The sequence below is a fragment of the Brachionichthys hirsutus genome, chromosome 5 (assembly GCF_040956055.1).
Source record: "Brachionichthys hirsutus isolate HB-005 chromosome 5, CSIRO-AGI_Bhir_v1, whole genome shotgun sequence".
In the NCBI taxonomy this organism is placed as follows: domain Eukaryota; kingdom Metazoa; phylum Chordata; class Actinopteri; order Lophiiformes; family Brachionichthyidae; genus Brachionichthys; species Brachionichthys hirsutus.
In genome coordinates this window covers 740,453-768,259 of record NC_090901.1, presented here as the reverse complement: position 1 = coordinate 768,259, position 27,807 = coordinate 740,453, and the positions used below count along the sequence as shown (strand labels likewise).

General features: G+C 42.3%; 6 protein-coding genes across 6 annotated transcripts; 4 read left to right on the top strand and 2 right to left on the bottom strand.

Moving 5' to 3' along the window:
* Positions 1–499: 499 nt before the first annotated feature.
* fnbp4 (formin binding protein 4) lies at positions 500–8,110 on the top strand. Its single transcript, XM_068739217.1, has 17 exons — positions 500–623; positions 1,093–1,170; positions 1,259–1,386; positions 2,133–2,307; positions 2,607–2,754; positions 2,885–2,984; positions 3,088–3,429; positions 3,868–4,060; positions 4,142–4,275; positions 4,589–4,693; positions 4,980–5,113; positions 6,060–6,208; positions 6,317–6,609; positions 6,719–6,836; positions 7,101–7,294; positions 7,419–7,576; positions 7,647–8,110. The coding sequence occupies exons 1-17, from the start codon at positions 500–502 to the stop codon at positions 7,735–7,737; spliced, it is 2,664 nt and encodes an 887-aa protein (XP_068595318.1). The 3' UTR covers positions 7,738–8,110.
* Positions 8,111–8,870: 760 nt separating this feature from the next.
* Positions 8,871–14,247, top strand: agbl2 (AGBL carboxypeptidase 2). The gene is made up of 18 exons (XM_068739863.1): positions 8,871–8,906; positions 9,314–9,443; positions 9,559–9,732; positions 9,975–10,082; positions 10,215–10,362; positions 10,444–10,699; positions 10,932–11,333; positions 11,490–11,632; positions 11,874–12,033; positions 12,339–12,465; positions 12,548–12,648; positions 12,793–12,905; positions 13,016–13,094; positions 13,199–13,321; positions 13,398–13,475; positions 13,553–13,633; positions 14,124–14,154; positions 14,243–14,247. The coding sequence occupies exons 1-18, from the start codon at positions 8,871–8,873 to the stop codon at positions 14,245–14,247; spliced, it is 2,295 nt and encodes a 764-aa protein (XP_068595964.1).
* A 1,327-nt stretch (positions 14,248–15,574) lies between these two features.
* On the bottom strand, positions 15,575–16,683 carry tmem17 (transmembrane protein 17). Its single transcript, XM_068739182.1, has 5 exons — positions 16,575–16,683; positions 16,362–16,465; positions 16,097–16,210; positions 15,789–15,932; positions 15,575–15,652 (listed from the first exon to the last, which is right to left on the bottom strand). Exons 1-5 carry the CDS (start codon positions 16,681–16,683, stop codon positions 15,575–15,577), a joined length of 549 nt encoding a protein of 182 aa, XP_068595283.1.
* A 1,160-nt stretch (positions 16,684–17,843) lies between these two features.
* Positions 17,844–19,903, top strand: LOC137894365 (coiled-coil domain-containing protein 34-like). The gene is made up of 6 exons (XM_068739846.1): positions 17,844–18,100; positions 18,476–18,620; positions 18,845–18,952; positions 19,096–19,254; positions 19,364–19,490; positions 19,701–19,903. The coding sequence occupies exons 1-6, from the start codon at positions 17,844–17,846 to the stop codon at positions 19,901–19,903; spliced, it is 999 nt and encodes a 332-aa protein (XP_068595947.1).
* Positions 19,904–20,932: 1,029 nt separating this feature from the next.
* rab19 (RAB19, member RAS oncogene family) lies at positions 20,933–22,969 on the top strand. The gene is made up of 4 exons (XM_068739141.1): positions 20,933–20,983; positions 21,586–21,774; positions 22,155–22,338; positions 22,457–22,969. Exons 1-4 carry the CDS (start codon positions 20,933–20,935, stop codon positions 22,729–22,731), a joined length of 699 nt encoding a protein of 232 aa, XP_068595242.1. The 3' UTR covers positions 22,732–22,969.
* An 832-nt stretch (positions 22,970–23,801) lies between these two features.
* hdhd5 (haloacid dehalogenase like hydrolase domain containing 5) lies at positions 23,802–26,607 on the bottom strand. Its single transcript, XM_068739861.1, has 8 exons — positions 26,521–26,607; positions 25,906–26,133; positions 25,700–25,812; positions 25,297–25,390; positions 25,177–25,210; positions 24,879–25,053; positions 24,574–24,762; positions 23,802–24,216 (listed from the first exon to the last, which is right to left on the bottom strand). Exons 1-8 carry the CDS (start codon positions 26,605–26,607, stop codon positions 23,802–23,804), a joined length of 1,335 nt encoding a protein of 444 aa, XP_068595962.1.
* Positions 26,608–27,807: the final 1,200 nt, after the last annotated feature.

The window sequence follows — 27,807 nt, the reverse complement described above, 5'->3', positions numbered from 1 at the left end:
GGCGCAAATTTTAGCGTTTTCGGCTATTTAATCTGGTTCATAATCTCAGATACTCAAAACAGCAAGAAAAAATGTATCGCTTATGGCTGAGCGTTTTCTTTAACCCTACTCGGCGAGTCCCTATCCCTAAGCTCTTTAGCAACTTAGCTAGCGTTCCAAAATAGCTGCTCCGACCCGCAAAACATAACCTTGTGACCCGGAAGCTAATACCGCCTTTTACGCGTGTAAAGCGGGAGATGCGTTTTGAGTCCCACTACGATAAGGATGTGACCCATCCTACTTTGCCTCTGATTGGGTGGCATTTGTTAGCTTGGTTGTTTGGGTTGGTGAGATTTAGCTGTGGGCGGGTGATGATTGGTTTGGGCTACGCCAATCTGATTCGTTGTAGGACGTGGAGTGGCGTCGCCATAGTAGTATTTGTAAATTCGTGAGGCGGCAGAGCAGAACTGCGAAAATTACCTTTTGGGACGGGAGTAGGCCCGCACGCAGATACACAGAAATGGGCAAGAAAAGTCGCCCTATTTCAGGAGCGGTTGGTCGAAGAACTATCCTGCAGCTTTCCCCTCCTGCGCTTCGCGGTGGGAATGCTGTAGAAGGTGGCGGTACACCCTCTGGATCTGACGGTAATTTGCTAACAACGGCGGACTAATGATAAATACTCGGGGTGGAAAGAATTGGCTTATCTGGTAAAAACTCGATTCGCTCAACCAAATTGAGCTACCGAGTTGAATAAGATACTAATGAATAGCTAAGGATCAGCTAACTGTTTTTATTTTTTATTGAATTAATCGACCAGACGCTATCAGCTAGTGCGGTAAGCTATTTGTTAGCAAGCTAGTACTTTTTGTGTGTCTGCCAAAATGAGCTTTGTGTACTTGAATTGACCACTCGACTCAAACATAAAGTAATATCATAGTACAAATACCGTTATATTTCACTTAAACACGTAATAGCGCCCGTATGATTTAACAACCTTTGTTAGCCTCAAGTTTTAAATCGGTGCACGCATGTTAATGCGTGTGGCTAATTGTACTGCTAACATGCTTTAGCAAGCTAAAGCTAAAAGTTAGCATCTTATTTGACGCTTTTCAGACGAACAGGATGGTGATGGTCACAGATTCGTGAGAGAAATGCGCACAATCACAAAGACGCCAGCCGTAAAGGCTACAGGTAACGTGCATGACCGTGCATGTACGTCTGCTTGTGTTTGTCAGACAATGGTAAAAAGAACAGATTGCCATTTTGTCTTTCCCTGCAGAGGGATTGTCCTTGCTTGGAGCCTATGATGATAGCGATGAGGAGGAAGCAGCAGAATCTCGCTGTTCAGCTGCAAATTCTCAGCACAAGTCTGCTGACATCGACAGCACATTGGCTAATTTCATGGCGGTGAGTATTTTTAGTATGTTATAATCTTAAAGTTTGGGTCAATGGATTATGAGCTGGTGTTCTGTTAATGCATGATCTGTCATGGAAAAGGGGAATCATTAGGTTTGCAGATATGGTCCAAGTTACACCAATCAAGGTCCTTTATTCTAAAAGGTTTGGTAACTGGTTTAGGCTGTAGGATAGCATCTGGTGCCATTCATATGTTTGGACACAGTTTCCAAGTCCAAATTTTTGACTGACTTGTTTTTAACACAGAAGGCAGTTGTTGTATATGTAATTTAGGTGCATAATAAAGAAACTTTTGTATTTGTCTGATTCTAACCTAAACAATAAGGCATGTTCTTGGTTGGACTCTGAGTGGTTGAAATAAAATGGTACTTGGGGTTAGAATGACAAGTGTACTTGGAAGCATAAAAGCAAGTACCGGTATTCATTATTTTGTTTAAATAAGAGAGAGATAACAGGCCATACAAAAAAAGTATTTAGTGCTCGTTAAAAATGATTGGACAACATAGTACCTGGTTGTGGACTGAAACTAGTCTAAGTTTCTCCAGTCATTTTGGCGAGTACAATGTAGACTGGTGGACTTTGTTTTTCAGCTTTAAAAATCAGTGAATCTGTTTTTCTTAATAAAAACAAATGTATGGAAATTGAACTAGTGCTTGGAACAAGATAGTACATTCCTTCAATGCATTTTTATTTTTAATTCTAAAAAGAAAATTTGTTTTGCCATCTTCCAACTGTAGGAAATTGATGCAATCACTACTCAGCCAAGTTCAGAGGATTCTTCCTGTCGGTCTTCAGTCCCGACTGCTGACCCTTCCAGACCTGTAGTTAATGTTCAGCAGCCAGCTGCCCATGAAGAACCGAATCAACAGAACACAGACTTTGAGTACAATACTCAGTACTCCCTCGCTGGAGGTAATTGTTTGTTCTATGTTTCTCGCGAGTGTCTTGATGTCTCCACTCGATGAACAATGGTTCATTAAATACTTTAGGAAGGAAATATGATTTTCAAAGTGAATCTAAAGGCTGATAATCTTCTCTAGAACTTGTATCCAGAACAATATATATTAATGTAGGCTTACTAAAATAATTGAGGATGTCATACTGATTTTTGCAGGGGCATGTAGGTTACACGCACAAGTTAACACAATTTCACAGCGTTAAAATAATTTCTGCGGTTTGTGTTTTGAAGCATCTTGTATTTTCTTATGCAGTTGGTGTAGAGATGGGTGACTGGCAGGAGGTATGGGATGATAATTCTGGCTGCTATTACTACTGGAACACACAGACCAATGAGGTGTCCTGGCAGCTGCCACACTATCTAGCTCATCAGGTGCAAAGCTTGGAGCAGTGCGCCAACAGGTAGGAGAAACGGACCGTGACTTAATCACAACAGTGATAGAAGCACTCTATTTAAATGGGCTGAAGCACAAATATTTTTTATTTGTTTAAAGCGCACAAATTATTATATGGATCCTTGTGTTTTTTCTAGCTCCAGTGTCAATGGAAATGGAACAGCACGAGCAGGATATCACGCAGAGGAAAATGCATCTGCTGCAGCACCAGTGTTGGTGAAAGAGGCTAAAGTGAAGGCATGTTTACTTATAAGTCTTCAAAAAATGTGAATCTGCATGACTTTGTGGTTTTATTCTTATTCTGTGTATTAATGCACCACCCTCATGTTTTTTCTAAAAGGAGGTTATTGAGAGTGTTGTTGGCCTCACAAGTGAAGAGGAGGAGTGCCGTGGGGTGGCTGCATCTTTGCTTGGTCCGTTAATTCCCTCTGAAGTAAAGGAAGCAGAAGAAAAATGGAGAAAGAAACTGATTAAATGTTTAGATGAGCCTGAGAACAGTCAGGAACCAGATGGAGAGGGCTCTCACCCTGCCGGATCGCCGTCTACACCGCCACAGGAGCCAGACTCGTTGCCCAGTGTTCAAAAAGAGCTTTGCATCAAGAAGCAATCGAGAGAAAACTCAGATGCTGAGGAGGCAGAGGAGGACACAGTGGAACTGGAACTGGCTCTGGAAAGGAAAAAGGTGGGCGTCCATGTACAACTTTTATTACTGGTGGAGTTTACTTTCAATTTGTATGTGGGTTGTTATTTTTGTATTTGTTAGGACACGGGAATGCTATTTCAAAATTGGAAGGAAAATCCTCCCCCATCTTAATAGATTAAGTTTTCACCGATGTGGGGTAATCACAAACTACTGGAGTGAACTTGTAAAAGATTGTCACACAGTCTGAACAAGATCGACGTAAATGGCTCCAGAATTTGTAGCTTTTGTTAACATTAATTATGTTTTTAAACTGGAAAAAAAAAAACATTGCACTGGTCAAACTTTGTAATGCCCCACCGTTACAAAGTTTGCGTAACGCAAGCTAAGCGGATGTGTATGACTTTGTCAAGATGTGTGTTAAGAGTGCGCTTTTTAGTTTTAATGAGACTTGGGACTAACATGGTGTCTAATTCTAAGGCTGAGCTGCGGGCACTGGAGGAAGGTGATGGAAGCGCAGGGGGCTCCAGTCCTAGTTCTGAGACGAGCCAAGAAGCCTCTCTTTCTCGTGGAGTTTTGGTGAAGAAAAACCGGTGGAAAGCGGTTTTCCCCTCTCCTTCCAGTCCCGACTCAAACAGCAGAGGCTCGGACCTGCAGGACAACACAGAGATGGGTGGGTCACGATAAATACAGAGGCGCTATTGGAAGGTGGCTCGCATTAATAGTCTGTATAATTAATGCATTTGTCTTGTAGTATCTTTGAAGGTCCTGGAGACTGTTGTTGAAGGAGAAGACAAGGAAGATGAAATGAATGAAGAGAAAACCGTTTCAAAGCCAATCGAGCAAGTGGAAACGCCAGAGCTCAAAGTGGAAACGCCGGAGTTGAAGGTATATTATTATGTATTACTCAAGTTTGCAGTAGTTTCATGATATACAGACATATGTTTCCTGTGAGATGCCAGTCACTGTACAGCACTACTATACAGTACTACTATACATTCATGATACGGCAGGGAATGACTCGGTGGTACATTGTTTGAAAAAAACAATAGCATTTTGTGGAACTCGAGGATCTGGGAATATTTGCACCCCAGCGCCGCTTGTATCTGTTCATGCCATCGCTCGTGGTTAACCACAGTATTATTAACTAGAATCAGTGAAACGGCCGGAGAAAGATATCCGTTTGATTTAAAACATTCAGTTTCAGATTGGACAACTGGCTAACACGTTAACCAGCAAGATGGAGTTCCTTGGGATAAACAAAAAAGCCATCTCCAACTTTCAGTTGCTTCTGCTACAAACTGAGGTAAGAAGATGTTCCGTTTCTAAACTGGTTAAAAATATATATATTTTAACACTTTCTTTCAGTTGGAGCTATCGCAGTGGGACTTTAAAATATTTAAAGCTTAATTTAGTATGCTATTAATTTCCTATCATTTTGCATGTGGCCATGTCCTTAATATTTAAAAATCTCATTATAGCATCAAACTTTCATTCATATTCTGGAAACAAAATTCAATTATTTGCCCCTTTCTATTCATTCTGACTCATTCTTTTGTTCCCTTCGTTTTGTTTTTCTCTTCTCCCCACAGACTCGTATTGCTGACTGGAGGGAGGGAGCTCTGAATGGGGCCTATCTTCGCCGCCAGTTGCAGGAAGCTGCCGAACACATAAAATATTATGAACTTAACGCCACCCCTAAAGGCTGGTCCTGCCACTGGGACAGGTACGCGCTCCTTACCTTTCACATCTCTAAACTCCCTCGTCCCCCAAACAATCTTACCATGTGACTACAGCCACCCTCCCCTCATTGCTGAGGTTGCAGACTTTGTAACATGACTTGAGAAACATTGGGAGAAGCTTAACCAGTTCGAGAGGATCAAAATATTTAACAGAAACGGACTCTTCGGGTTTCTGAGATGCAGTCCCGGCACTCTGCCTTGCACATGCTGGTAAGGGAGCATCCACCCTGGACCAGCCGCTTCCTGTTAAATATACCAGCCACCGTTCCATGTAACAGACTACTGAGCCCTTGGTTGTGAGGGTATTTCATGGGTCAAGTCAGTGGAAGGGTTGGGGGTGCGGTAAAAAGGTTGGTTGCGTGGGAGAGCTTTGCACTTTTCAGGACTACGCCCCCCAGAATGCAATGCAATGCTGACTGAGTGATGCCCTGGAAGCGAGGAGTGTCACGCATCAAATAAAAGGTGAAGATGGAGCAATGACGGGAATCCAGCAGGTCAGACCTACTCTATTTCATATGTCTTCCTGTTTTTTACTTTCTGTTTTCTGATGTAAAACAAGTTGAAGATGTGCTGCTTATCGGGTGACCGATGATGATAACGATGCTTCCTGGTGTCTTCCTCTGTCTGGGAGAGAATGGTTGTCTAAAATGGAACAAATATGACAACCGCGGTGTGAGCTGCTGTATGCTTCTTTCAGGACCTAGAGATGATTTGTTTTACTTTATTTGTTTTTGACACCAAGGTGGGTTCCCTATCCACATCCCTAACCACACTAATTTGGCTCCTCCCATGGATGGCTAAAGTTAGCCGTCCACACAACACTTCTGCCCACTTTGCCCCACTGTCCCAGGTTATTAAGCCTGTCAGCCAGTTGTCAGTTTAGTCGCTTAGACTCTTGTCTTCTATCTCTGTTGTCCCACTTTTTTTTAGAGAGCACAGGCGATATTTCTATGTGAACGACAGGACAAATATCTCCCAGTGGGATTTTCCGACAGAGGACTTGAAGGGCAGAGAAGACACCCAGGCACAGACGGCCGGCCAGGACGATACAAAAACTGCATCTGCTGATGGGAGCAGCGGTCAGTGTTTAGTCTTGCCCACTACTACCTCTGAGACAAACTTGTCTAAAGAAAATGTTGTCCTATAGTTATGTGCTTGTGTGTGTGTGTGTGTTTTAAATTGAACAGGATGTTCTACTTCTGCTGCACCACCGGCTCCCCCTCAGCCCAGTACATCGTCCTTCTGGTCCCCGTCACAACCTCCTCTTCCCGATAGCCCCCCTCCACCTCCCAACTGCCCCTCCCCGCCTCCTCTCCCACCAGGATCACCACCTCCACCTCCTCCCCCTCCTGACAGTGATAGCGAGATAATGGAGGTGGAGATGGAGATGGATGATGATAATGATGGGGAGCCTCCAGCCCCTGGAACTGAAGAAGATCCGAGTGCGAGGCCTCCATTGCCTCCAGGCACGATCATAAATGTATGGTTTTAACATACTTTTATTCATGTACATATTGATAATTCTGCACAAATAAATGCAGAATACGACAGGAGTGCAGCTGCTAACTATATTTTTGTCACTCTCATAGATTACGGACTCACCGAGCGCTTTGGGGAGGGGTCAGAAACGTAAAGCTGGTCAACTGAGTAAAGCCATTACTATTGGCAGCAGCCCCATTCTGTACACCCAGCCTGCTGTTAATGCAGGTAAAATATCAGCACTAAACGTCTGTTACATTATATATTAATGATACTTAAAATCTAATGATCACTTGATAGCATTGTTATTCGTGGTTTGATACGAGGATTGATGTCTCATAATCACAAAACCTCCTCACTGAGCAACAATGTACAAGAAATAAGACAGAAAACAAGTTAAATGGAGAAAAAGGCACGCCAGTGAAAGGACACAAATGTCTTCGGGACTCCAAGTAGAATGTCTGTAAAGTAACGTTTTCTGTGTTTCTGCAGCCTCCATTATTGCAGCAACTGCCTACTGGGGCATGGCTGCTGTTGCTGCCCCTTTGGCCCCCTGTGAGCCTCCTCCCCCTCCTGTCCCTGCCCTACCCCCTCAGCCACCACTGCCTCCATCCCAGCCACCAAATGAACCGCCTGCAGCCAAAGCGCTACCCACAGACAAGTCGAAGAAAATGAAAAAGGACAAGGTCAGTGATTTTTCTGCTGTTTTAATATTTGGGAAAAGCCACGCCATCAAGCCTTTCTTCTATTGTAATGATTAAATGTACAGCAAAAAATAATGTTTGCAAATTGTATTTAATGTCTCTGTAGTCGAAGAAGAGTAAGATCAAAATGCCTTCGCTGGTGAAGAAGTGGCAGAGCATCCAGAAGGAGCTGGATGAGGAGGAGAAGAGCAGCTCCAGTGATGAGGACAGAGATCAGCTCAACAAGAAGGGCATCGAAGAGTGGAAGCAGCAGCAGTTAATGACGTAGGAAGAAAGAAACTCATCATTTAAGTCTCACGGTTCTTTGTTTTGTAACTTTTACTTTTTTCTACAGAGGAAAAGCTTCAAAGAATGCCAACTTTGAAGTGTTGCCTGAAGACTGGCGCAATCGAGTAAAGAAACGGAAGATGATGAATAACACGTAACATTTGGCCTGATTTTCAGTGTGGTTTTTTAAAGATAGTTACCATGATGGCATCATTCTCCAGTTTAGGATTTATTTTATAGATTTTTGGATTATCTTTCGGTTTCCTTATTGTTGCTGTCATGTTGAAGCCCTTACATTGGACAGAGGAGAATATTTTCATTCTTGTGAATGTGCCAAATTTCTGGAGTTATTTACAACTACTGTACCACTGTTAAGAGTCAACAATAATGACCATCATACCATATTTGAAGGGATTGTATATTTTATTGAGCCTTTTTACAACTGTGTATATAAAATTGGATAAACCATGTTTTTGGGAATTTGAAGCAATGTAACAGAACTTGTACATTTTGTAAAAGTATTAAATTGTTTTTTCCAAAGCTGCCTCTTGCCTCCAGTTGCTCTTCACACTGTATTTGAATGTCTACTTGGATTTCAGACATGGTTGTATACTCCACCGTAAATGAGCAGCAAGGCTGTAATGTCTATATTTGACTTCATAAACCGAGTGGATCTATGCTTGCTCACAAATGTGCGATTCCTGTATTATGCACAATGGACTGTAAAACTAACTGATTTTATTCTGAAGTTTCTGCTTAACAGGGTTGCAAAACAAAATGAACTTGCACGCACCTTTTTTTTTATATATATCTTTAGGGTTGGTATTTTTGAGGTATAAAACTATCACTTACTGCTAAATTAAACTCGGAGCAGGTTTAAGCTTTTGTTAAAAGTAAAAGACTTCTACCGACTTGATTCACATTCCAGGAACGGCATCTCCATGGCAACCACAGTGTTGAGGAAGTTGGTTGCTTGGCAACGTCATACGTCCTGGGAGATTTTCTTTTTTCGCGAACGGGCTGCCGAGTTTGCTTCTTGCGCTAATTTGTAACAATAATTGATATCAGTAGGTATTGATTAATATTAATTGACAGGTTACGGCATGGTGGTAACAACATTGAGTCTGTTTTCCTAACAATGTTAGTAATTCAGAGTTCTCAGAAACACCAGCGCTCCGTCCTGAACATAAATCTATATTCGTGCTAGATGATTGCACATTTTTGTCGTAACTTCGGAAAGGCAAAAGAGGTTTTAGAAGGCGCTTTTCTTTTATCCGCTGGGAGGGCAAGGATGAACATGAGGACTTCCACCCCCAGGACCCCCCATGTGAGTGTGGTCAAACATAATCTTTTATTGTCTCACCCTGGAAGTTCACTAAGAATCTCAGTTCAGGATATCTCAAGCTAAAATGACATGATCAATCTCTACCGTGATTTCCTCAGATGCCATAAGTGTTTAGAATAAGTTTCGTGACCTTGTGAGAATATTGGCTGAAATCTGGTATCGATATCGATGTATGCTCTCTAGTATAAAGGTTACAAAATAAAGCATAGATTAGTGCGTTTGTGAATCGAGTTTGTACTGTCTGATATGATGTGAAATATTTTAATTATGATAATTACATAGTTCTGATCCAGATACAAACCTGGGTAGATTCAGGCCATAATCCTTTACGGTCTTGGTTTGGTGATCACAATGCAATATTGAGGATGACTTACATTTTTTTCAATCAGGCAGAAAGGGCATCCTCTGTGGCTGTCTCTGCTATCAGGAATTGGTGGAATACCTACCAGTTGGAAAAATCAGACACCAATGACTCAAACACAGAAGAAGGCGAGGAGGACTCAGCAGGGAGGAAGCTGTGTAAGATAAGATACACGCATATACTGTACTTTTGTAGCCTGTTGCTGAAATGTTCATTTGAAATAACAGATTGTCACCTTTTGAGTTTGTAAAGACCCGTCTCTTGTGTGATTAGTGCCTATAAACTTAAATCAGACTCTGAGGACCAGGCAGCTGCTCATAGACTTTGATGCCGGCCGACCTGTTCTGAGCCTGAAGGCACCGCCAGACCTTGTTAACTTCCCGTCTATCTCCCGTCCCCGTTGGCCCATTGAGTGTGAGGTCATCAGTGACACTGTACATCACATAGGTAATTACATTAAAGCAGTATGTTGCTTGATATGTCGCTGATGTCGAACAAAAACATGTCGGATGTATTACAACCACAATTCTAAAGATGTGTTGGTATTCTATAAAACATTAATAAGAGACAATGTGATAATTTTCTAATCAGTTCTGGCATTTAATTCAATTGAAAAGAATAGACAGCATATGCTTTGTCTGACCTTTTTGTGGTTGATTTTGCCGGTAATAACAGTGTGTGTGTTGTAGAGTGGGACCCCCCAGAGCCAGAGCCCTTCTACCAGTCCACAGGACACGAGAGGAAAGCCATGGGGGCTGGAGAGGAGCGGGGGAAGGTGGTATACTGCATTCACCAAGGTAACCTCTCACACTAACCGTGTTGTGTTACATGCATTACATCATCACAGTGATGTCAGCAAATTCTTCTGAAAATCGGAAAACCCGTGCTTTTTATGCTGCTGATTTTCTTTTGTTCTTTTATTATTGCAGCCACTAAGCACCCCTTTTTCTCCTGCTCCCGTGTTGGAGGAAGCAGGCGACCCATTAAGAGTTACACCTATGATGCCAATCAGACAGACTTCACCCTTGAGTTTGAGTCACGCTTTGAAAGTGGAAATCTGCAGAAGGCTGTGCAAGTGTGAGTCCTATCTGCTGATTAGTTGTTTTAAACATTTTAAATCCAACGGTCTATGCCTACATATCATCTTTCCATGTTCAGGGGTATCTATGACTATGAACTCACCCTGCAGACGGACATGTATACCAAAAAGCACACGCAGTGGTTTTACTTCAGGGTCAGGAACACGAAGGCTGGAGTGACCTTCCGCTTCACTATTATCAACCTGATGAAGAGCAGCAGCCTGTATTCTCAGGGTATGAGACCACTCCTCTATTCTGAGAGGGCTGCCGAGGAGAAAGGCGTCGGATGGCATCGCACTGGCTCCAACATCACGTACTACCGCAACGACAATCAGGTATGGGAAATGGAAATGGTCCTAACCAAAGTACAGTGGAACCTCGGTTCTCGAGCATAATTCGTTCCGTAATACGGTTTGAAAGTGCACTGTACTAAAATCTAAATGTTTGCTTTGCTTTAAATAATAGCTGACAGTATATTCAGTCATTAGGGTTAGGGTCTGTACCAGGAAGTACAAATTCTAAATTCCATCTGCAGCTTTCTCTTTAAACCATTTTGTCTCTATTTAGAACTCAAAGAGCAAAACCAGTGACACAGTTGCCCTGTACTCCCTCACCTGGACCCTGCAGTTCCCTTCTGATTCAGACACCTGCTACTTGGCCCACTGCTACCCCTACACCTACTCACATCTGCAGCATTACCTTCAGCGCATTTCCTCCAACCCAGCGGTTGTGTCGTACTGTAAACTGCGGGTGTTGTGCCACAGTCTGGCGGGGAATGCTGTTTATGTGGTAACAATATCATCCCGGGGTGGAGGAAAGGTCGAGAACAGGACCAAGAAGGTTGTGGTGCTGACAGCCAGGGTGCACCCAGGAGAGACCAACGGCTCCTGGATGATGGAAGGGCTCCTTGACTTCCTGCTTGGGGACTCAGAGGATGCACAGCTGCTCAGGGACACTTTCATCTTTAAAGTGAGGGATCTCAAATTCATCACATCAGTTTTATTGATGCAATGAATCTCTCAATGTATTTCAGTTTGCGATACTGTATGACTGAATTCTGATGTGTTTGCCCTGCAGTTTATGCTATAATACCATACAGTTGGAAGAAGTAATTTTTTATTTAAGGTGGTGCCGATGCTGAATCCAGACGGTGTGGTTGTGGGTAATTACCGCTGCTCTCTGGCTGGCAGGGATCTCAACAGAAATTACAAGACATTACTCAGGGATTCCTTTCCCTGTGTGTGGCACACTCGGAACATGGTGGAAAGGTGAGACAGGACATGCATGAACAGACACGCAAACACATCACAACATTTATTTATGTAGTACAGAACGTCAAATCTATGTGTTATCCATAATCAAGTGTTTCCAGTCGTCTTTCTCTCATATCTCTTCTTTGTATATTTATCATTTTTAACCTTAAATAGAAAATAAAATAAATATGAATAAATGAAATACAATTTATTCTGAAGAGAATGAACTGTCCCTGTCTTGGGGTATTTTCTCCAGATTGGTGGCTGAAACAGATGTAGTTCTTTATTGTGACTTTCATGGCCACAATCGCAAGAACAATGTCTTCATGTACGGTTGTAACAGCCAAGGCAACGCTTCACTGAAGCCTCACGAGAGAATCTATCCACTAATGATGAGCAAGAATGCCACTAATAAGGTGAAATTTATGTTACTTTGATTTTTGTCTTCACAATATAGTGGTTTCAGCAGTTTTGTTGACTTGTTAGAAATACTGCATTTACAAGTTCTACTTAATGTTTTATGTTTTTGGCCTGTTCTGGGCCCATTTCATAGCTTGTAATCCGGCAGTTTACTGGTAAAGCTTGTTAAACAGTCTCCTATCTGTTATATCAGCCCTTCTTATTCCAGAGGTGGTGACAATTACTTGTTTATTTGCTGTTTCCATTTTTCCATGCTCAACATTTTAACTACAACATTTATGTGAATCACCGTCTTCCTCAGTTCTCCTTTAAGAGTTGCAAGTTCCGGGTGCAGAAGAGCAAAGAGGGAACAGGACGAGTCACCATGTGGAGACTTGGCATCAAAAACAGCTACACTATGGAGGCCACCTTTGGAGGCTCCACTCTGGGTGAGTTCAGTCTTTCAAAGTCTGTTTGTGTGGAGAATTTTATCCCCCTTTTATGAGGCTCTATCATCGGTTTGGATGTCAGGGGACAGGAAAGGAACACACTTCACAACTCGAGACCTGAAGTCCATTGGCTTTTACTTTTGTGACACCCTGCTGGATTATTGTGACCCTGATTCAACAAAGGTGAGAGCTGAGGCAGACGGTCTGACTGAATGTAGGACATGTAGAAATATGTACTAATTCCTTTTACTGCTTGAATTTGATGTCTGTGTTATATAAATAATTTTTTTTGTGGTTTTTGTTTTGTGTCCTTGTTTTATGTTTCAGACAATGTACTGTCTTACAGAGCTGACAGCAATATTGAGAAAACAGGTCAGAGAGCGGATAGGCAAGGATTTGAGCACTGACTGCAAAATCTCTGTGTCTGACTTGGAAACCAGGTGAGAAACAATTTCAACATCAACATCATTAATTATTATAAATGCAATTGCAAAATGAGAGAGATATGAAATAACATTCAGCTTGACAACATTTCTTATTTGTTTCACAGCACCAGCGGGTCGAACAGCTCAGATTCTGATGGATTACCAGTTCATTTACTGAGCCAGCCACACAGTGTCCATCCAGAGGCACAGTGACATAAATCCTCATGAAAAGATGCAATGGGCTCCTTTTTAAAAACAAAATTACTTTAAAATCTTCTCTGTTCTCATGTGCCTGCTCTCCTCCATAGCAAACTCCATTGAAGGGAAAGAAGAAACGCTTGAGGAGCCGTAAAGACAGGAACGCGTTGCAGGCCACCAGAGTTAAAAATAAAACACAGCCTAAAGTCCTGCAAATGAACCTTCAGCCGACTGTAAGGGACACGACTGTACACACCCTTTGCTGGTTTATGCATTGCAGGCATTAAATGAAACTGATGGTCCTTGCAGGAGTCCAACTTTCCACATGATAACACAGTCCAAGAGAGCATGCGAGAGACGCATGGAAAACACAGGAAAAAATGGCAGGTACAAAATAGAGAGCGCGAATGCGTTTTGAGAATATTTCCTGACTTGTTACTAATAATATGTTTGTCTTTGGGAAGATAAACGGCCTCTTTAGAAAAGCTGTGATCCCTCCTTCCACTACTCTCCCTGGGGAGGCCAGTCAGGACAAGATGACAGCCGTATGCCACCATCGGGGGGCAAAAGCAAGTCCATATCTGACTACGCACACGACTTTGACACCTCAGACAGGTTACCTTTATTTTGGTGTTTCTGTCTTTCAAATCTGTCCTCACAATCTCAGTGTCTAATCATCATATTGGTAAAGTATTTTGCAGCATTTGTTTTTTTTATGCAATATGCAAAGACATTTGTATTTCTACCCTTTACAGTAAGGGCAATGTAGCAGAGTTTGGATTTTCTTTACAGATGACCCAGGGAGGGGCGTGGGACGGCGGAGATGCTCCTCTCAGCTGCTGCACCTGAGAGCTCTCATTCTGCCTTCAACAAATTTCATTCATTCCAAACAGCAACAGTCTCCCTGTGCCCGTCATTCCTCCCTCTCCTATAAAGTCTACAGAGGTTTACCATTTAAAGACGTAAATTCATTTTCAAAAGTCCAAAGATTCATCCTTTCAGTCGTTTCAAATCTGCAACGTCTCCCCCTTTCAGGACTTCCACATTCCCACAGCGGGCCCCACAGGTAAACCTCAAACACACTTCACCCTATTAAAGTGCTACTTGTGCTTGAGCTGGAGCAGCGCTTTTATCTCTTTTGCCATTTATCTCAGGATGATTCCAGATATTGTTCCAACAAAGTGTTTGCTGTCAAGTTTCAAGACGGACAAGTTCAACAACCAGCATCTTTACAGGGAGAGAAAGTCTTTCAAGGTCTCAGAACATTGCTTTGTGCCTGAGGAGTCTTCCATCGCCAACGCAGAATCAACCGCGACAAAACAGGAAGGAGATTCCTCAGGTGCCTTAAGTTCACATATTAAATGTAAAAAGGTACTCACTGGAATACATACAGCAAAAAGTGACCCTTTTGAAATTGAAATGATGAAACAGAAAATAGTTTAAATATTGGTTTCTTGTTTCTTTGTTCCTGTTGGCTAACCCCATCTCCTGTCCTTTGTCACCTCGTCTTGTCATTTATTCAGTGGGTTTGAGAAGTGTTCCGCTTGGAGAGCGGAACCAGAGCTCTGATACCTGAGGCTGAATCACGCAGGGGTTTATTTGTGCCTGTACCGAGAAGCGCAGACCACAGAGAAGAGGCGTAAGTTCTTTCAAACACAATGGAGTACTTCACTCCCGCTTTCCTCGCACCTGTAGTGCCATTTATCCATCAAATCACAGTGCGGGATTCCTGCCTCGACCTTTGAATGAGACTCATTTGACTCACTTTATCCCTTGTGTCGAAGCCTTCAGACTTCACAAAGACAGGAACTCCACAGCCTCCGAGTTACACCCTCACCAGGCATCAGGGAAGCAAAATGAGACATTGTGGCAATCATTCCGGAGGTGAAAGTTAGATCGTTACAGCCCCACCAGAGGCAGCTGTCACAAGGTCATCTCAGTCTGCCCCACTGTGCGGCGTAGTATTTCTGGTGTGACATTTCAGATGATTTCTGTTAGAATCCCAGAGTTAAACGGCAGTTATGCTGAAATAAAATTACTGTTACCTCTCACGTAATTTGAATTTGTGTTCATTTTTCTAGTAATCGTCCAATAGGAATCCTTGCTTGCTATGTTGGCATCAATGACCATGTTGTGTAGATAACAGTAAGGACAGGATTTACCAATGAAAAGAAAAATATCACACCAATAATGCCTTTGATATGTCACATACCTAATAAATGATACACAGGCCTCTTATTTTTAATACTTTATTTAGATCAACACTACACAAACTACACAATCCCATGAAATACAGGGTGAAGAAATGGAACAGAAATAAATATGTACAAATGTTTTCTCTTCAATGACGAAAGTGGAAAAAGCTGTCACACAAAAAGTGACATGATTTTGTTGTTGTTAGTCAATGATCATGCAACATGTACAATAAGTACAATAAGTACATATCCTGCTGTCAAGATGTTGGAGATATGGCAGAGCTGCACAATTCAGTCAAATTGTCTAAGCTGAAATTGGCTTTGGGTGTATCTGACCATGTCCCGGAGTGCCAGAAAACCAGAGAGGACCTGTATCGAATGAAATAAAATAATCAAGGCACTTTTATCAATGACACAAAATATCAGAAAACACTGTCACTATGTGACACATATGCAAACGTAACAAATTGGAAATAGTAAGACTATAAGAGGAACGTTTTCTTACCTGTGTAAGAACGAATATGGCGAGAACGATGTGAACGCCTCTCTCCAGAGGTTGTATGAGAATCGCTTCGTTGAACAGCTGAAACAGGATTAGCGGGAACTGAAGCAGGATGCTCAGCAGCCAAAACCCAGCCAACTCCGGAACCTTCCACAAACACACATTATTAAGTCAAATGTTTGAATGACACTTTTTGTGTCTGTTGTGTTGACCAGTGCCACCCACAATATAATATGTACATACAACTGAACAAATTGTGGTACATTTTGAATCCCTTGATAGTTCCTCAACATTTGTGAGTGATGCATCACCTTTTCTTGCAGGTTCCCAGAATAGCCCAGAAAGAGTCTAATGGCCTCTATCAGAGTCATTAGGATGAGAATAGTGACGAGGATGAACTTGTAATAGTCCGGCAAGGCAGGATACTGATAGAAATGACAACATTTACCACTTTTTTTTATATAACTGATAGAGACAAAGACTATCTTATCCATGTTTTTGCACCAGTGTGGAAAATTCAACATGACCACTTTTACAAATGATCAGTTTCCTCCTGTCAGTGATCTTTTTTCTCACCTTTAGGTGTAACATCACAGTTTCACAGATCCACCACCAGGGGAAGAACCACATGTTAAAGTACAGAGACATCTGGAGTTGGAGACTTGACAGAACCCGCTTGTCTGAAACACAGAACGGAACAAACATGAGCTGATAAACAGCTGCAGTAAAACTAAAGCTAACATTAACACATGTGCTAATTCGTACCCTACAGCTACACTCCGAGTTTACCGTGTGCCGGAAACGCATCATTCCCCTTCGTGAGAGTCCGACTCTCGTCAAATAAAACATTCCGAGAAAAGTCATCTAAACGTCTTCTTATCTTCTCCGGTAGCTCCATCGGGAAATGCTATCTGCTAAACACAGCACGGGAAACACATCGTTGGGCTTCCCTTGTGGAGAACGAGACTGAAGCCTGCCCTCGTCTCCTGGATACCACAGAAGTCTCGCGTTAGCCTCAAATCTCGCGTGCTTTCGTTTATTTCCGTGTTCCAGATAGGGGTTTCATTGACTCAGGTTAACTGAAAACGTTTAAATTTATTAAAATTGGTATTTCTGTCAATCATCTAAAATGCAAATTGTTTCTTGCATAATAATGGAACATAATTTCTCATTCTGTAATTACTAGGTTTTAAAGTTTTATCTAACTAGAGTTAACTAATTAAATATTTTGAGAACTACCGGTACGTGTTATCAAAATTATAACAAAATACTGTATACAACAATTTCATGAAAATAATAATATGCTTTATTTATATAGCACCTTTCAAGAAATAAAATTCACAAAGTGCGTTCACAGACAAAAAAATACATAATCGGTGAAGTTAAAATACTGTACATTTAACATGGCGTCAAGGGACACTGATGAGACAGCCTTCATTTATTAAAAAATGGGTGAATTATTTCAACAAAGGTGTAATTTGGTATTTGAATGAAGCAAACGTCGCTGTTTATAACAAAAAAAAAGGTAATCTAATTGTGTTACGTTTTTCAATCATTATTAAAATACATATAGCATATATATCTTTGATGTGTATGACTGGTTACAAAAGAAGAAATACAACAGAGCGCGTGCGGAGCGTCACTATGGAAACCGCGTCACGTGTAGCTTGGGGGGCGGGGCGTGCTGTAACAAGGGAAGTTGTTTGGCAGAAACTCGCAGCGTTTACTAGCACGACTGCAAAGCATTTCTTCATCTCCACATCCTAAGGTAGATCGCAGCAGCTTTAGGGAGCAGCTATAGAGTTACGAATACTAAACATCATTAAAACTCTTTGCACGTCGGATAATATTAAAGCTAAGCTAAGTTAGCTTATAAAAGTTTGCAGTTAGCGCCAGTGACAAATGGCTAATCGTGAAAACAAGCCGTTGCTATGAGAACACAGACTCTTTGTAACCAGTTGAGAAGTTGCTCATGTGAATATAATTCAACAGATCAAACTTACGCACGTCTTTGTAAAGGTTTTCATGTCGACGTTGTGTCTCAGACATCGGCTCGTCATGCCTGGAGGGAGGCTGCCCAACTATCCTTCCTCTGGATCAAAGGGCTTCAGCTCGACCCCTCTGAAAACTAGCCAGCAAGGCCACAACACGTCCAAGGTGTTGGACGCCGGGGCGCTCTCGGAAGACGAAGATACATTTTCTCTACTTTCTCCAATCTATCACGACAGTTTTGACAGTGATGAGGAGTCCAGCCCAACTCAACTGACTTCAGCAAGGCAGATGGATAACTCCAGAGTCACCGTGTCTCCCATCAGGTAGGACTCCATCTCCCAAAATAAAGCTAAAACACATCTCTTATCATTCTGCCCAGACTGAGAAGGTTCAACATAACAGATTTGGTTTGTCATGGGAGGCTTTTGTATTTTCCATTAAAACATTTGCAAATGAAAGTGGGTATTTGTTCTCTCCCCTTTTCCAAATTGTTTTGGTTGCTAATATTTTCCTGCATTGCCTATTAGTATTAATCCTTAAATGTTAATAAAGAACAAAGTGTTGTTTTCATCTGGCACAAGCTACCCAAGTTCATTTGAAAGAAGACACAGTCGTGTGTTCCAGACTGTACTTTATGAGCCAGACAAATATAAGTACAAAGGAGAATATTTTGAATTGGATGTGTTTTTCTGTTAAAGATGTGAGCTGCCAAAAACACCTTCAGAGCAGATGCTGAATGCAACGACGGCGCCTGCAGGATCACCTACTCTTAGTCCATGGGAAATGTGGCTGTTGAACAAATCCAAGGAAGGCCGTCTAAAATCTGAAAAGAAAGCAGAGGAGGCAAACAACAGCTCATTAATAACATTATAGCCTTTAGTTGCGTTGTATCGATCAGTACTGCGTACTTTACTCTGCTTTTTAGACTCGTCATGTCTTCACTGATTCTTAAATTGCTTCCTTCCATGCATGCATGTTGTAATGATGATGATAATGTCACTATTATTGTTAGTATTATTTATTATTGCCACTACTTCTACTACATCTTTTTACATCCTTTCAATTAGGAGTTGATCCGTAAAGAAAACATCGATCAACAAGAACGAGCGCATAAGCAAAAACAAATTGCTGTGGAAAAGAGCATCCAGGAATGGCTGAAGATGAAAAAACAACAGGTAAACAAACCACTGCTTTTTCAGACTCGGCACAAACAAAGCCCCAAAACATGCGGACTCAGAAATGCGTTTAATGATTCAGTCATGTCATTATTCATTGGTGAAAAGCCTTTTATTTTCAATCCTTGTACTTGTAATCACAGGAGAAGCAGAAACAACTTGTAAAACAGAGTAAAGAGGAGGAGGAGAAACAAAAGCAGCAGGACAGACAGAAGGAGACTGAACATAAAGCTCAGCAAAAGTACAAAAGCTGGGTGCAGAAGAAGAACCAAGAAAGAATAGAGGTGGAGAAGAAGGAGAAGGTAATGCGGCCTGTTCAAATGTTTCTACTGTTGAAAGTAGCTTTATGTTAAATGCTATTATTGCTAAGCAGAGAGACTCAATGCTCATAGATCTTATCTTTATTGACAGGAGGAATCCGCTCTTAAGGCGGAGCAAGAGGAGGAGCGCCGCCAGAGGGCAGAGATGAGGTTCCAGGAATGGCTAAAGGCCAATGAAAAAAACAGACCCAGTCCCAATTCGTCATTTCACCCAAAAAGTAAGATCTGAGTTTCATAAACCTGTTTGTGACAACGCGGTTCAGAAGATGAATGAATGAATGGTTTTCATGTAATTTTTTTTTTTTATCCAGGACATTTTTTCATGTTTGTTTCAGACAGATTTAAACGTAGCAAAATGCTTATTAGTTTCAGGCATTTTGCTGATACAGTATTTGCATATACCAGTGTGTATTTGTATTTTCTTGCAGGTCCGTATGACAGATTCTGCCCTTCACCCAGTTTCTACAATCCGATACCCTGGAAGCCGATTCCTATCCCTCCTCCACAAAAGGACTTCAATAAGACGTCTGACAAGAAACCCCAAATTCAACGACGATGCCGACGCAGCCCCGGCACCACGTTTAGACTCAAGAACTTTGCTAGTGCCGGACAGCTGGTCCAGAGGAGATGACGAATCAGACTGACATCCATGACTGTGCTTAAGGACTCACCCACAGCAGCTCCTGAACAAAGACTCATCAAAAGGATTTAAAAATAAACCAATGAGTAAATAAATACATTTATTGTGGAAATACTTTCATACCATAATACTGTATGTCTAGGAGAATTTGGTTGACTATTTAGAACTAGTTGTTTTTTGTAATACAGTTGGTTGACTATTTAGAACTAGTTGTTTTTTGTAATACAGTTCTAGTTAATCTTTTCCCTGTCGTGCTTGTTTTATTTGTGGCACCACTCTGTGTTATCCTGCATTAGTAAGACATGAGCACGCACACACACAACCACACGACGGACAGAAGGTGGTTGTTGATCTCAGCCAGACAGACCCAGCTTGGCCAAGTATCCCTCACAGTCACACATTGTTCTGTGTCCAGCTGTGCCTTGTTCTTCTGTGGGCTGAGATGACGACAGAAGCAAGTGAGGGGGCAGAGAGGAAAGCTTTTTCATTCACTGTTAACATCTTACTTTGATACCGATGCAAGGTAAAATGATTTCAATTACCTCTATATTTTGTTAGCCTGTTTGTATTAGTCTTGTTTAGACTACGATTAACATCTTACTGTTGTCTTCAATGGAATGTTACTCGCCCCAGTCAGTGAGGGGCCTGATTACACGGGGCTTTCTTAGATTTACCAAAGCACTCTGGGGTCCAAAGGACAGCTGTTAAGAAAAGACATCAAGTGTTTGCTTTCTGCCGGGAGTGGAGCTGTTGAAGCTGTTTGCTCTGGGCTGTTTGCACACTGAGCCTTGTTGGCTAACCTGTCTTGATAAGAAAGAAGGTTGTGTTCAAAGTCACCAGACACTTTTCCTGTGTGTCGGCCCCCACTGCTGGAGCTCAATGCAATCTGTTTGGTCCTATTTTTATTACAGTATTTTCACCTGAGCCAATACTGAAGGTCACTGACTTGGATTTGTCTGCCTTCCATTTGTGGTGAAAACATTTACAGAGCCCGAATAGAAAGAAAATATATATCCCAAGATGCAGTGGTGCAGGTGGGCTGGCAGTTGGAGACCACACCCTCCAAGACAGGTGAGAGGTGTGTCTATAACGACCAGAATGAAAGGAGGGAGAGATGTAGAGCGCAGTCCAAAGGGCAGGCCCCGAGACTGTGTTTAAGACATCAGAAACGTGGCTGACAGAGTAATGTTGACAAGCAAGACAACCAAAGAGTTTTGGATACTGACTTAAACTTGTTCATGGGATAAAAAGAAAAAGGAATTTGAAGCTACGATGGGATAATTCACCTGATTTTGGAGTTGTTTTTGATATGCTGCATGCAGTTTGTGAATGAAGCTGACAGAGAAAGCAAGTTGTTGGAATAAAACTGGATTCAAAAGTAAGATTATTAATAATTTAAGTGTTCTTCTAACCTCTAACTGGAACCGCTTTACCTGGATCACATATCCATAGCCGGAAACACAGGAACTGTTACAGTGCCACCGGTAGAAACCCAGTTTGCCCTTTTCTCTGACGAGGCTACGAGACTGTTGTTTCTGTAAATAGTCACAGTTATTATTGACACAACTTGGAAGGAACCAGTTCTGTTCCAGAGAGACACAGAGGTCTTGGATCTAGTGTTTCCACCTCAGCGTGTGTGTTTTTGTGTACATATTCCCCCCTTCACCATGCAGTCTGCAGGGCCGGAGATCGAGGACTCTTTCGACTTTCTTTTTAAAATCGTCCTGGTTGGGGACTCAGACGTGGGGAAGACATGCGTGGTACAGAGCTTCAAGTCTGGTGTGTTCATGGAGAAGCAGCAAAACACCATCGGGGTCGACTTTACTGTTCGTACTCTGGACATTGATGGCAAGAAGGTGAAGGTGGGTGATGTGAATGCCATTTGACTTCTCTTTTCATTCATTTAGGCTTTTCTCTTTACTTTAAGCAACTTTGGCTTTTATTAAACATATTCTTAGACCACAATGGGTAACACATAATCATCATTCCCAAGAGAATTTTATTGAGTATATCTGCATACACGAAAGAAATGTGCATGTGCATGTGAGATGTTTGCGTGTTTTCCTTTCCTCTTTAGAGGGCAAGGAGTGGTAAATTACAACATTTCTGTTAGCTTTCTGGGTGTGCTCATTTTTAAACCGCATCAGTGTTTGAACACGAGCATGACTCTGAAAGGACTGATCAGTTTGAGACGTCCCTGAAGTCATGTTAGATAGATTTGTGTATTTGTGTTATTTTGCAGATGCAGGTGTGGGACACGGCAGGACAGGAGCGCTTCCGCACCATAACTCAGAGCTACTACCGCAGTGCCCACGGGGCCATGGTGGCCTATGACATCACACGGCGACCCACATTTGACTCTGTCCCCCACTGGATCAGGGAGGTGGAGCAGTATGGTGCAGCCAGCGTGGTCCTGATTCTCATAGGTAAGCAGAATAAAGGTTGGATAGGCTTTAAACCCCAATTAATATTCATTGTCTGTAGGTTAACTGATCAAACATGTTTTCAACAAGACAAATACTCTATCTTGTGTTTTTATTGCAGGTAATAAGGCCGATCTGGACGCTCAGAGGCAGGTGTTGTTTGAAGACGCGTGTACACTGGCAGAAAACAACGGGGTCCTGGCTGCTCTGGAGACCTCAGCCAAGGAGGCCCAGAATGTGGATGCAGCCTTCATCCTCATGGCCCGGGAGCTGCTGGCACGACATGGAATGTCCATCACAGATGAGTCCATGCAAGACTTTCCACAGTTCATGCTGAGTAACAGCTCCCACCCAGTCCATGGCACTGGGGGCTTAGACAAAAAGTGTGGCTGCTGACTAGACTGAACCACGTATGGAAATACAAAAGATGTTCGCCACATTTCTCTACCTGGGGAGGAAGATTATTTACATCGGCTCTGTTAGTGGACACTGTGAATATGAAGGAAGTGAATTTGTTTTTGTTTTTTTTGTGCTTACGATTAGTATCAATAACTGTTTTGATTAGATATTGTAATATTCATCTGAGGATAACTGCTGTTGAACGTGATGACTCCTGCATTACAAACCACACTTCTGCAGGAGGACTCTGTACTGAGGTTGTTGGACAATACACATATTTCCACTTGATGAAACATTAGCGTATTTCTTGTGGGGGTTTTTAAATTCGTCTTTTATACTGTAAAGTATGACTTTTGTCATTCATAATCAGAATTCCTTTGTTTTTAACAATTAAGTAATTTAAATCACCAGAAAATCCATCATCATCATCACTCCACAAATACACAAAACCAGCACTTAAAAGTTCTGTTTTAATACAGACTATGAACCATACATGAGATTTCCACAACTAACAAGATAAAATAAAATTCAAAATGTTTTAAAAAAACAAATTTTAACATTCATGACTAAAAGGCACCTTTTCTTATTTCAGTAGAAACTATGTTCATATCAGAGGACGCTGAAGTGAAATTGCTCTACTCATTACTGACAACTAAAATCTGGCAACTTAATATAATCAGAATTAGTGTATGAATTCACCCGGTGGACTGAAACATGACAACAGAACTGGCTTGGTTAGCTGTGTGTCCCTTCATTTCCTATCTGTACACTTAAAAATAATGTACCGTTAAAAAGAGTGGTTTGTAGGAAAATACAACAATATTAGTAGCAGTCTGCGACACCCTAAACTTTCTGTGTTTAGTGACCAAACTCCTGCTTTTTGCAGCATGCCGGATTACACTTAAATCTCTACGAACCAGCCAGGAAACACCCAAACTACCCGTGTGATCATTCAAAACATGGATTGTAAAAAATCTCTGCCCATAAAACATATTTTGATACCAGTCAAGGGCTGATAGATCTGTTAGCTGGATGGCTGTGCCATGCAATGGCATGATCCACTCATCCTATTCCAGAGGACAGGCTTCCTGCTGAAACACCAGCTCCACTGCCTCCTTCACATCCTGCACCATGAAGGATGGCTGCGTGAGCGCGGGGTCAAAGCGGAAGTCCCTGTGCCCATGGAAGATGCGCTGCTCAGTGACAGTGAGCGTTGGATCTGAAGGCAGCTCCTGCTGGTCCCTGCTGTACACGCCCGTGCACACCAGGATGGAGCTGCATCTCTCTGGAAGTTCGCCCTCTGGCCTGGGCACACCTGACACGCCACCCAGCTCTGTTGATGTCATTTCATCAATAGTTTCTCCCAAGGGACCTGCGCCTCCTCCGCCACTCGCAGCCTGCATTTTGGTATCGGCACGTCTAGAAGCCTGGAGGTAGCGGTTGTAGAGGTTGGCCCCATATATGTCAGCCATGGGGTTGTCACTACAAAAAGACAACAGATGACGAGACGTTTTATTACCTCCACCGAGGAGGCTATGTTTTAAACGCCGTTTCTTCGTCTGTCTGTTAGCAGGATTATGGAAAACTGCTGGATGGATTCACGTTTACGTTTCATGGTTGGTGTATGAAGATACCAAGAACAATTTAGAACCTTTCGATGATGATCCAGATCACCATGTGGACGGTGTACATCTAATTACAAGGGGAACGAGCTGCTTGGCGGGGTCTGCGCTCTCAGAGTGATTTTCTAGCTTCACACTAAATTGTTCGTGTGACACACATTAAATGTAATGATTCCAAAATGTGGGCCTAAAACCAAGGGATGATGGAGTCACTGACCCGATAGCATAAAGCCTCTTCACAGGTGTGGCCCAGCCAAGTCTCTCAGCCTGTTGTTTGATCAGCAGCTCAGCATAGTTATAAGTCACCACACTGGGCTTACCGATCAGAGCCTGGTACTTCAGCTCATAGCCTGTAATCTTCTTGTACAGGCTCTCTAAACACACCAGGAACATGCCATGTCCGAACCTGTGACACATGGACATTTAGGTTTATGGGAATGTAATTGTAATAATGTATGAATGTAATAATTTGTAAATATCTGGGTCTCTTCACACACACACACACACACACACACACGATACCTTGGATTCTTCGCCTCAGCCATCCAGAGCAGGTCCATGTTACAGGCCAGGACTGGTATGTGAGGGTACTGGATTGAGTTCCAGGCAGTGTCCGGGTTCCCGTTTGTCAGGAGTATGTCAACAATTAGCTGGAGGTTGGTCTCCCATCTGATTGGCTCACCAAATAAAATGATAGCTGTTGCAACAAACAGGAGAAGAAATACATGAGACAAAAGACAGTCGTACTAAAGTTCATCCTGCATTAACGTTTCATCAGGAAATTATTCCATTAATGTAGATTGTGTGTGTGGAAACATACCATCTATCGGCCGCAAGGCTTTTGAGGGTGGACTCTATAAGACATTACATACAGTTGGCTTAAAATGTCTAATTCAACACTAAATAAACATAAAGTAACTTCAATATTAAAAGCACTCACTGGCTCCTTGGGCCGTCTGTTATGATCTACGACATCAAGAAGAGGACAAGCATCTCTGAGCATATCTATAGTAACAACATCCTGAAAGCCCAGGCTGTTTGGCAGGTTAAATCCAACACAGTTGAAAGACAGTTCTGAACGACAAAACATTGTGTTTTTATTATCTGTTTCCAAAGGAATAGATTACCAGCCGTCTTTGTTTTATGGGAAAGAAACAGCCACTAGTTCATACATGCCATCTTTTAAAGCATGCTTTGGATTCAAAATAAACAAAAGGTATAAAGACTATATAGCATATAATGATTTTAAAGTGTAACACGAGCAAAATAAATCGATGGAGAAACAGAAGATGTAAACGTCTCAGGTCAATGTTCTCAGATTACAGGAAGCCAAGATAGGATACTTTTGAGCAACCTCCTCCACCGGACCCTGCCCAGACACCAGAACACGCATTTTATGGAACTGGGTGAACATTCGTAAAGGACTGTGGGAGAGCATCACCTGCTCTGGACACACCTGAGATAAAAGACAAAGAGGGAAAAACATCAATACACACAAGATAAAGGAAACTGATGAGCAGCACAATTAATTATAGTGTGAAATGTTCACCTCCACTTGGAGCAGATGTGATAGATGCTCAGCTTTGGTTTGCCTCATGCAGTTCCCAGCATTAGTGACAAACACCACAGGCACCTTGTAGTTCCCATCGTGGTCAACCAGGTTCCTGAAGCACTGCTTGGCTGCAGGGATAAGTGTCCTGCCACGCACCAGCACCCCATCGATGTCAAAGAGGAGCCCGAAGGATTTGGGGCCTTGACTGGAGAACTGGGCCAGAGAATGTTGACATGTATGAAAACACGACGTCGTTTATTGACTTGCTGTGAAACGACAGGCTGTGCCTGAATGACACGCAGCAGAATAAAATAGGACTGTAAACATGTTTAGCACTAGTTGTTACTACTTCTATCCCATTAGAAAGTACTGCATAAAACGATGCTGCCATTTCTTTACTGCTGTTTTTCTATGGCAGCATAATTAATACATTATAGATAGTAAGTAGTATACGTTCCCTTTTTACTGTGGTATCAGATGATAAATATATATTTTTTTCATCACTCATGTGGCTGCTTCAGGGTGGTCGTGACGTCAGCGCCTTAATGGTACACGTTCCGTCTTCGTATCAATAAAGCTTTTAATGAAGCTTTTAATGAAGCATCCACTTACATGGCTGACGGCATGATGTGGAGACGCCGAGCCGCAGCGTGATTTCAGCAGCTGCCGTCCAAATGTGAACGCCTTTATCCTCTGCATGCTCCCGTCCAGGCGCTTGCGTGTGTGTGTGCGTGAAAGCCGGTGCTAGTTAATGCTAGTTCATGCTAAGCTAACCGCCCGCTTATCAGAACTATCGACTGGAGAACTGGGCCACAGAATCTAAATAAAGTAACTTGTCGCCTCTACGCTGCTTGTATAGCTTCCATCATTCATTACAGCAATAAATAATAATTAAAGCCGCAAGCGGCGTTGTAGGCCCTCGCCGGCCGACAGGCCGTTGAGCTGACCCGCCGACGCACGCCGCTTTTGTCCTGAGTGCTTCGCAAGTGTTTAGATTTGAGCTGCATTAGTAGCTCACAGTTTAGTCAAATCGTTATTTGGATTATATGGCCATCTGCCATCAGGAGTTTCAATCCAATATGGCCGCCTTCCTGTGTGTCTGGGGGCGTGGCCACAATACATTTTTTTTTGCCCTGACATGACGCATGTCTGTACCGAATTTCGTGGCTGTCCGACAAAGTTGACGTCGGACCCTTCCCCGTAGGAGGGGTTGCCATCGCCACGGCAACACCGTAAAACCAACAACATGGTTACGATTGTGTTTTTTGATCGGGACCACATGAGGGACTTTTCTGGTAAGTTTCAATCATTTCTGGCAAAGTGTTTTTTTAATTCCCATTCAATTTTTGTTATCGTTCTCTAGGGGGCGCTGTAAGGCTGATTGTCAAAGTTTCCCTTTTAAAGTGTCCAGGTAGGAAGGGTCAATAAGTGTTTAAAATTTGGTTTGGATTGGAGTGTGTGTGTGTGCAAACGCTGACTCAGCAGTTTTTAAAATTATATCCAATATGGCCGCCTTCCTGTGTGTCTGGGGGCGTGGCCATAATACTTTTTTTTTTTTGCCCTGACTTGACGCATGTGTGTACCGAATTTCGTGGCTGTCCGACAAAGTTGGCGTCGGACCCCCCATAGGCACAATGCATTGTGATTTTTGTAGGTGGCGCTAGCGCGCCACTTTTTCATGCCCAATTTTGAAACACATAAAATAATTAATTTTTCGCCGGTTCTGAGCTTGGTTCAAAGTTTGGTGAGTTTTCGAGCATGTTCAGGGGGTCAAATTGCCGTTTAAACAGCAGAATAAAGAATAAAGAATAAAGAATAAAGAATAAAGAATAAAGAATAAAGAAGAATAAAGAATTTTTGCAAAAACAATATAACTTTTTTTCTGAGTGTGCGATTTCT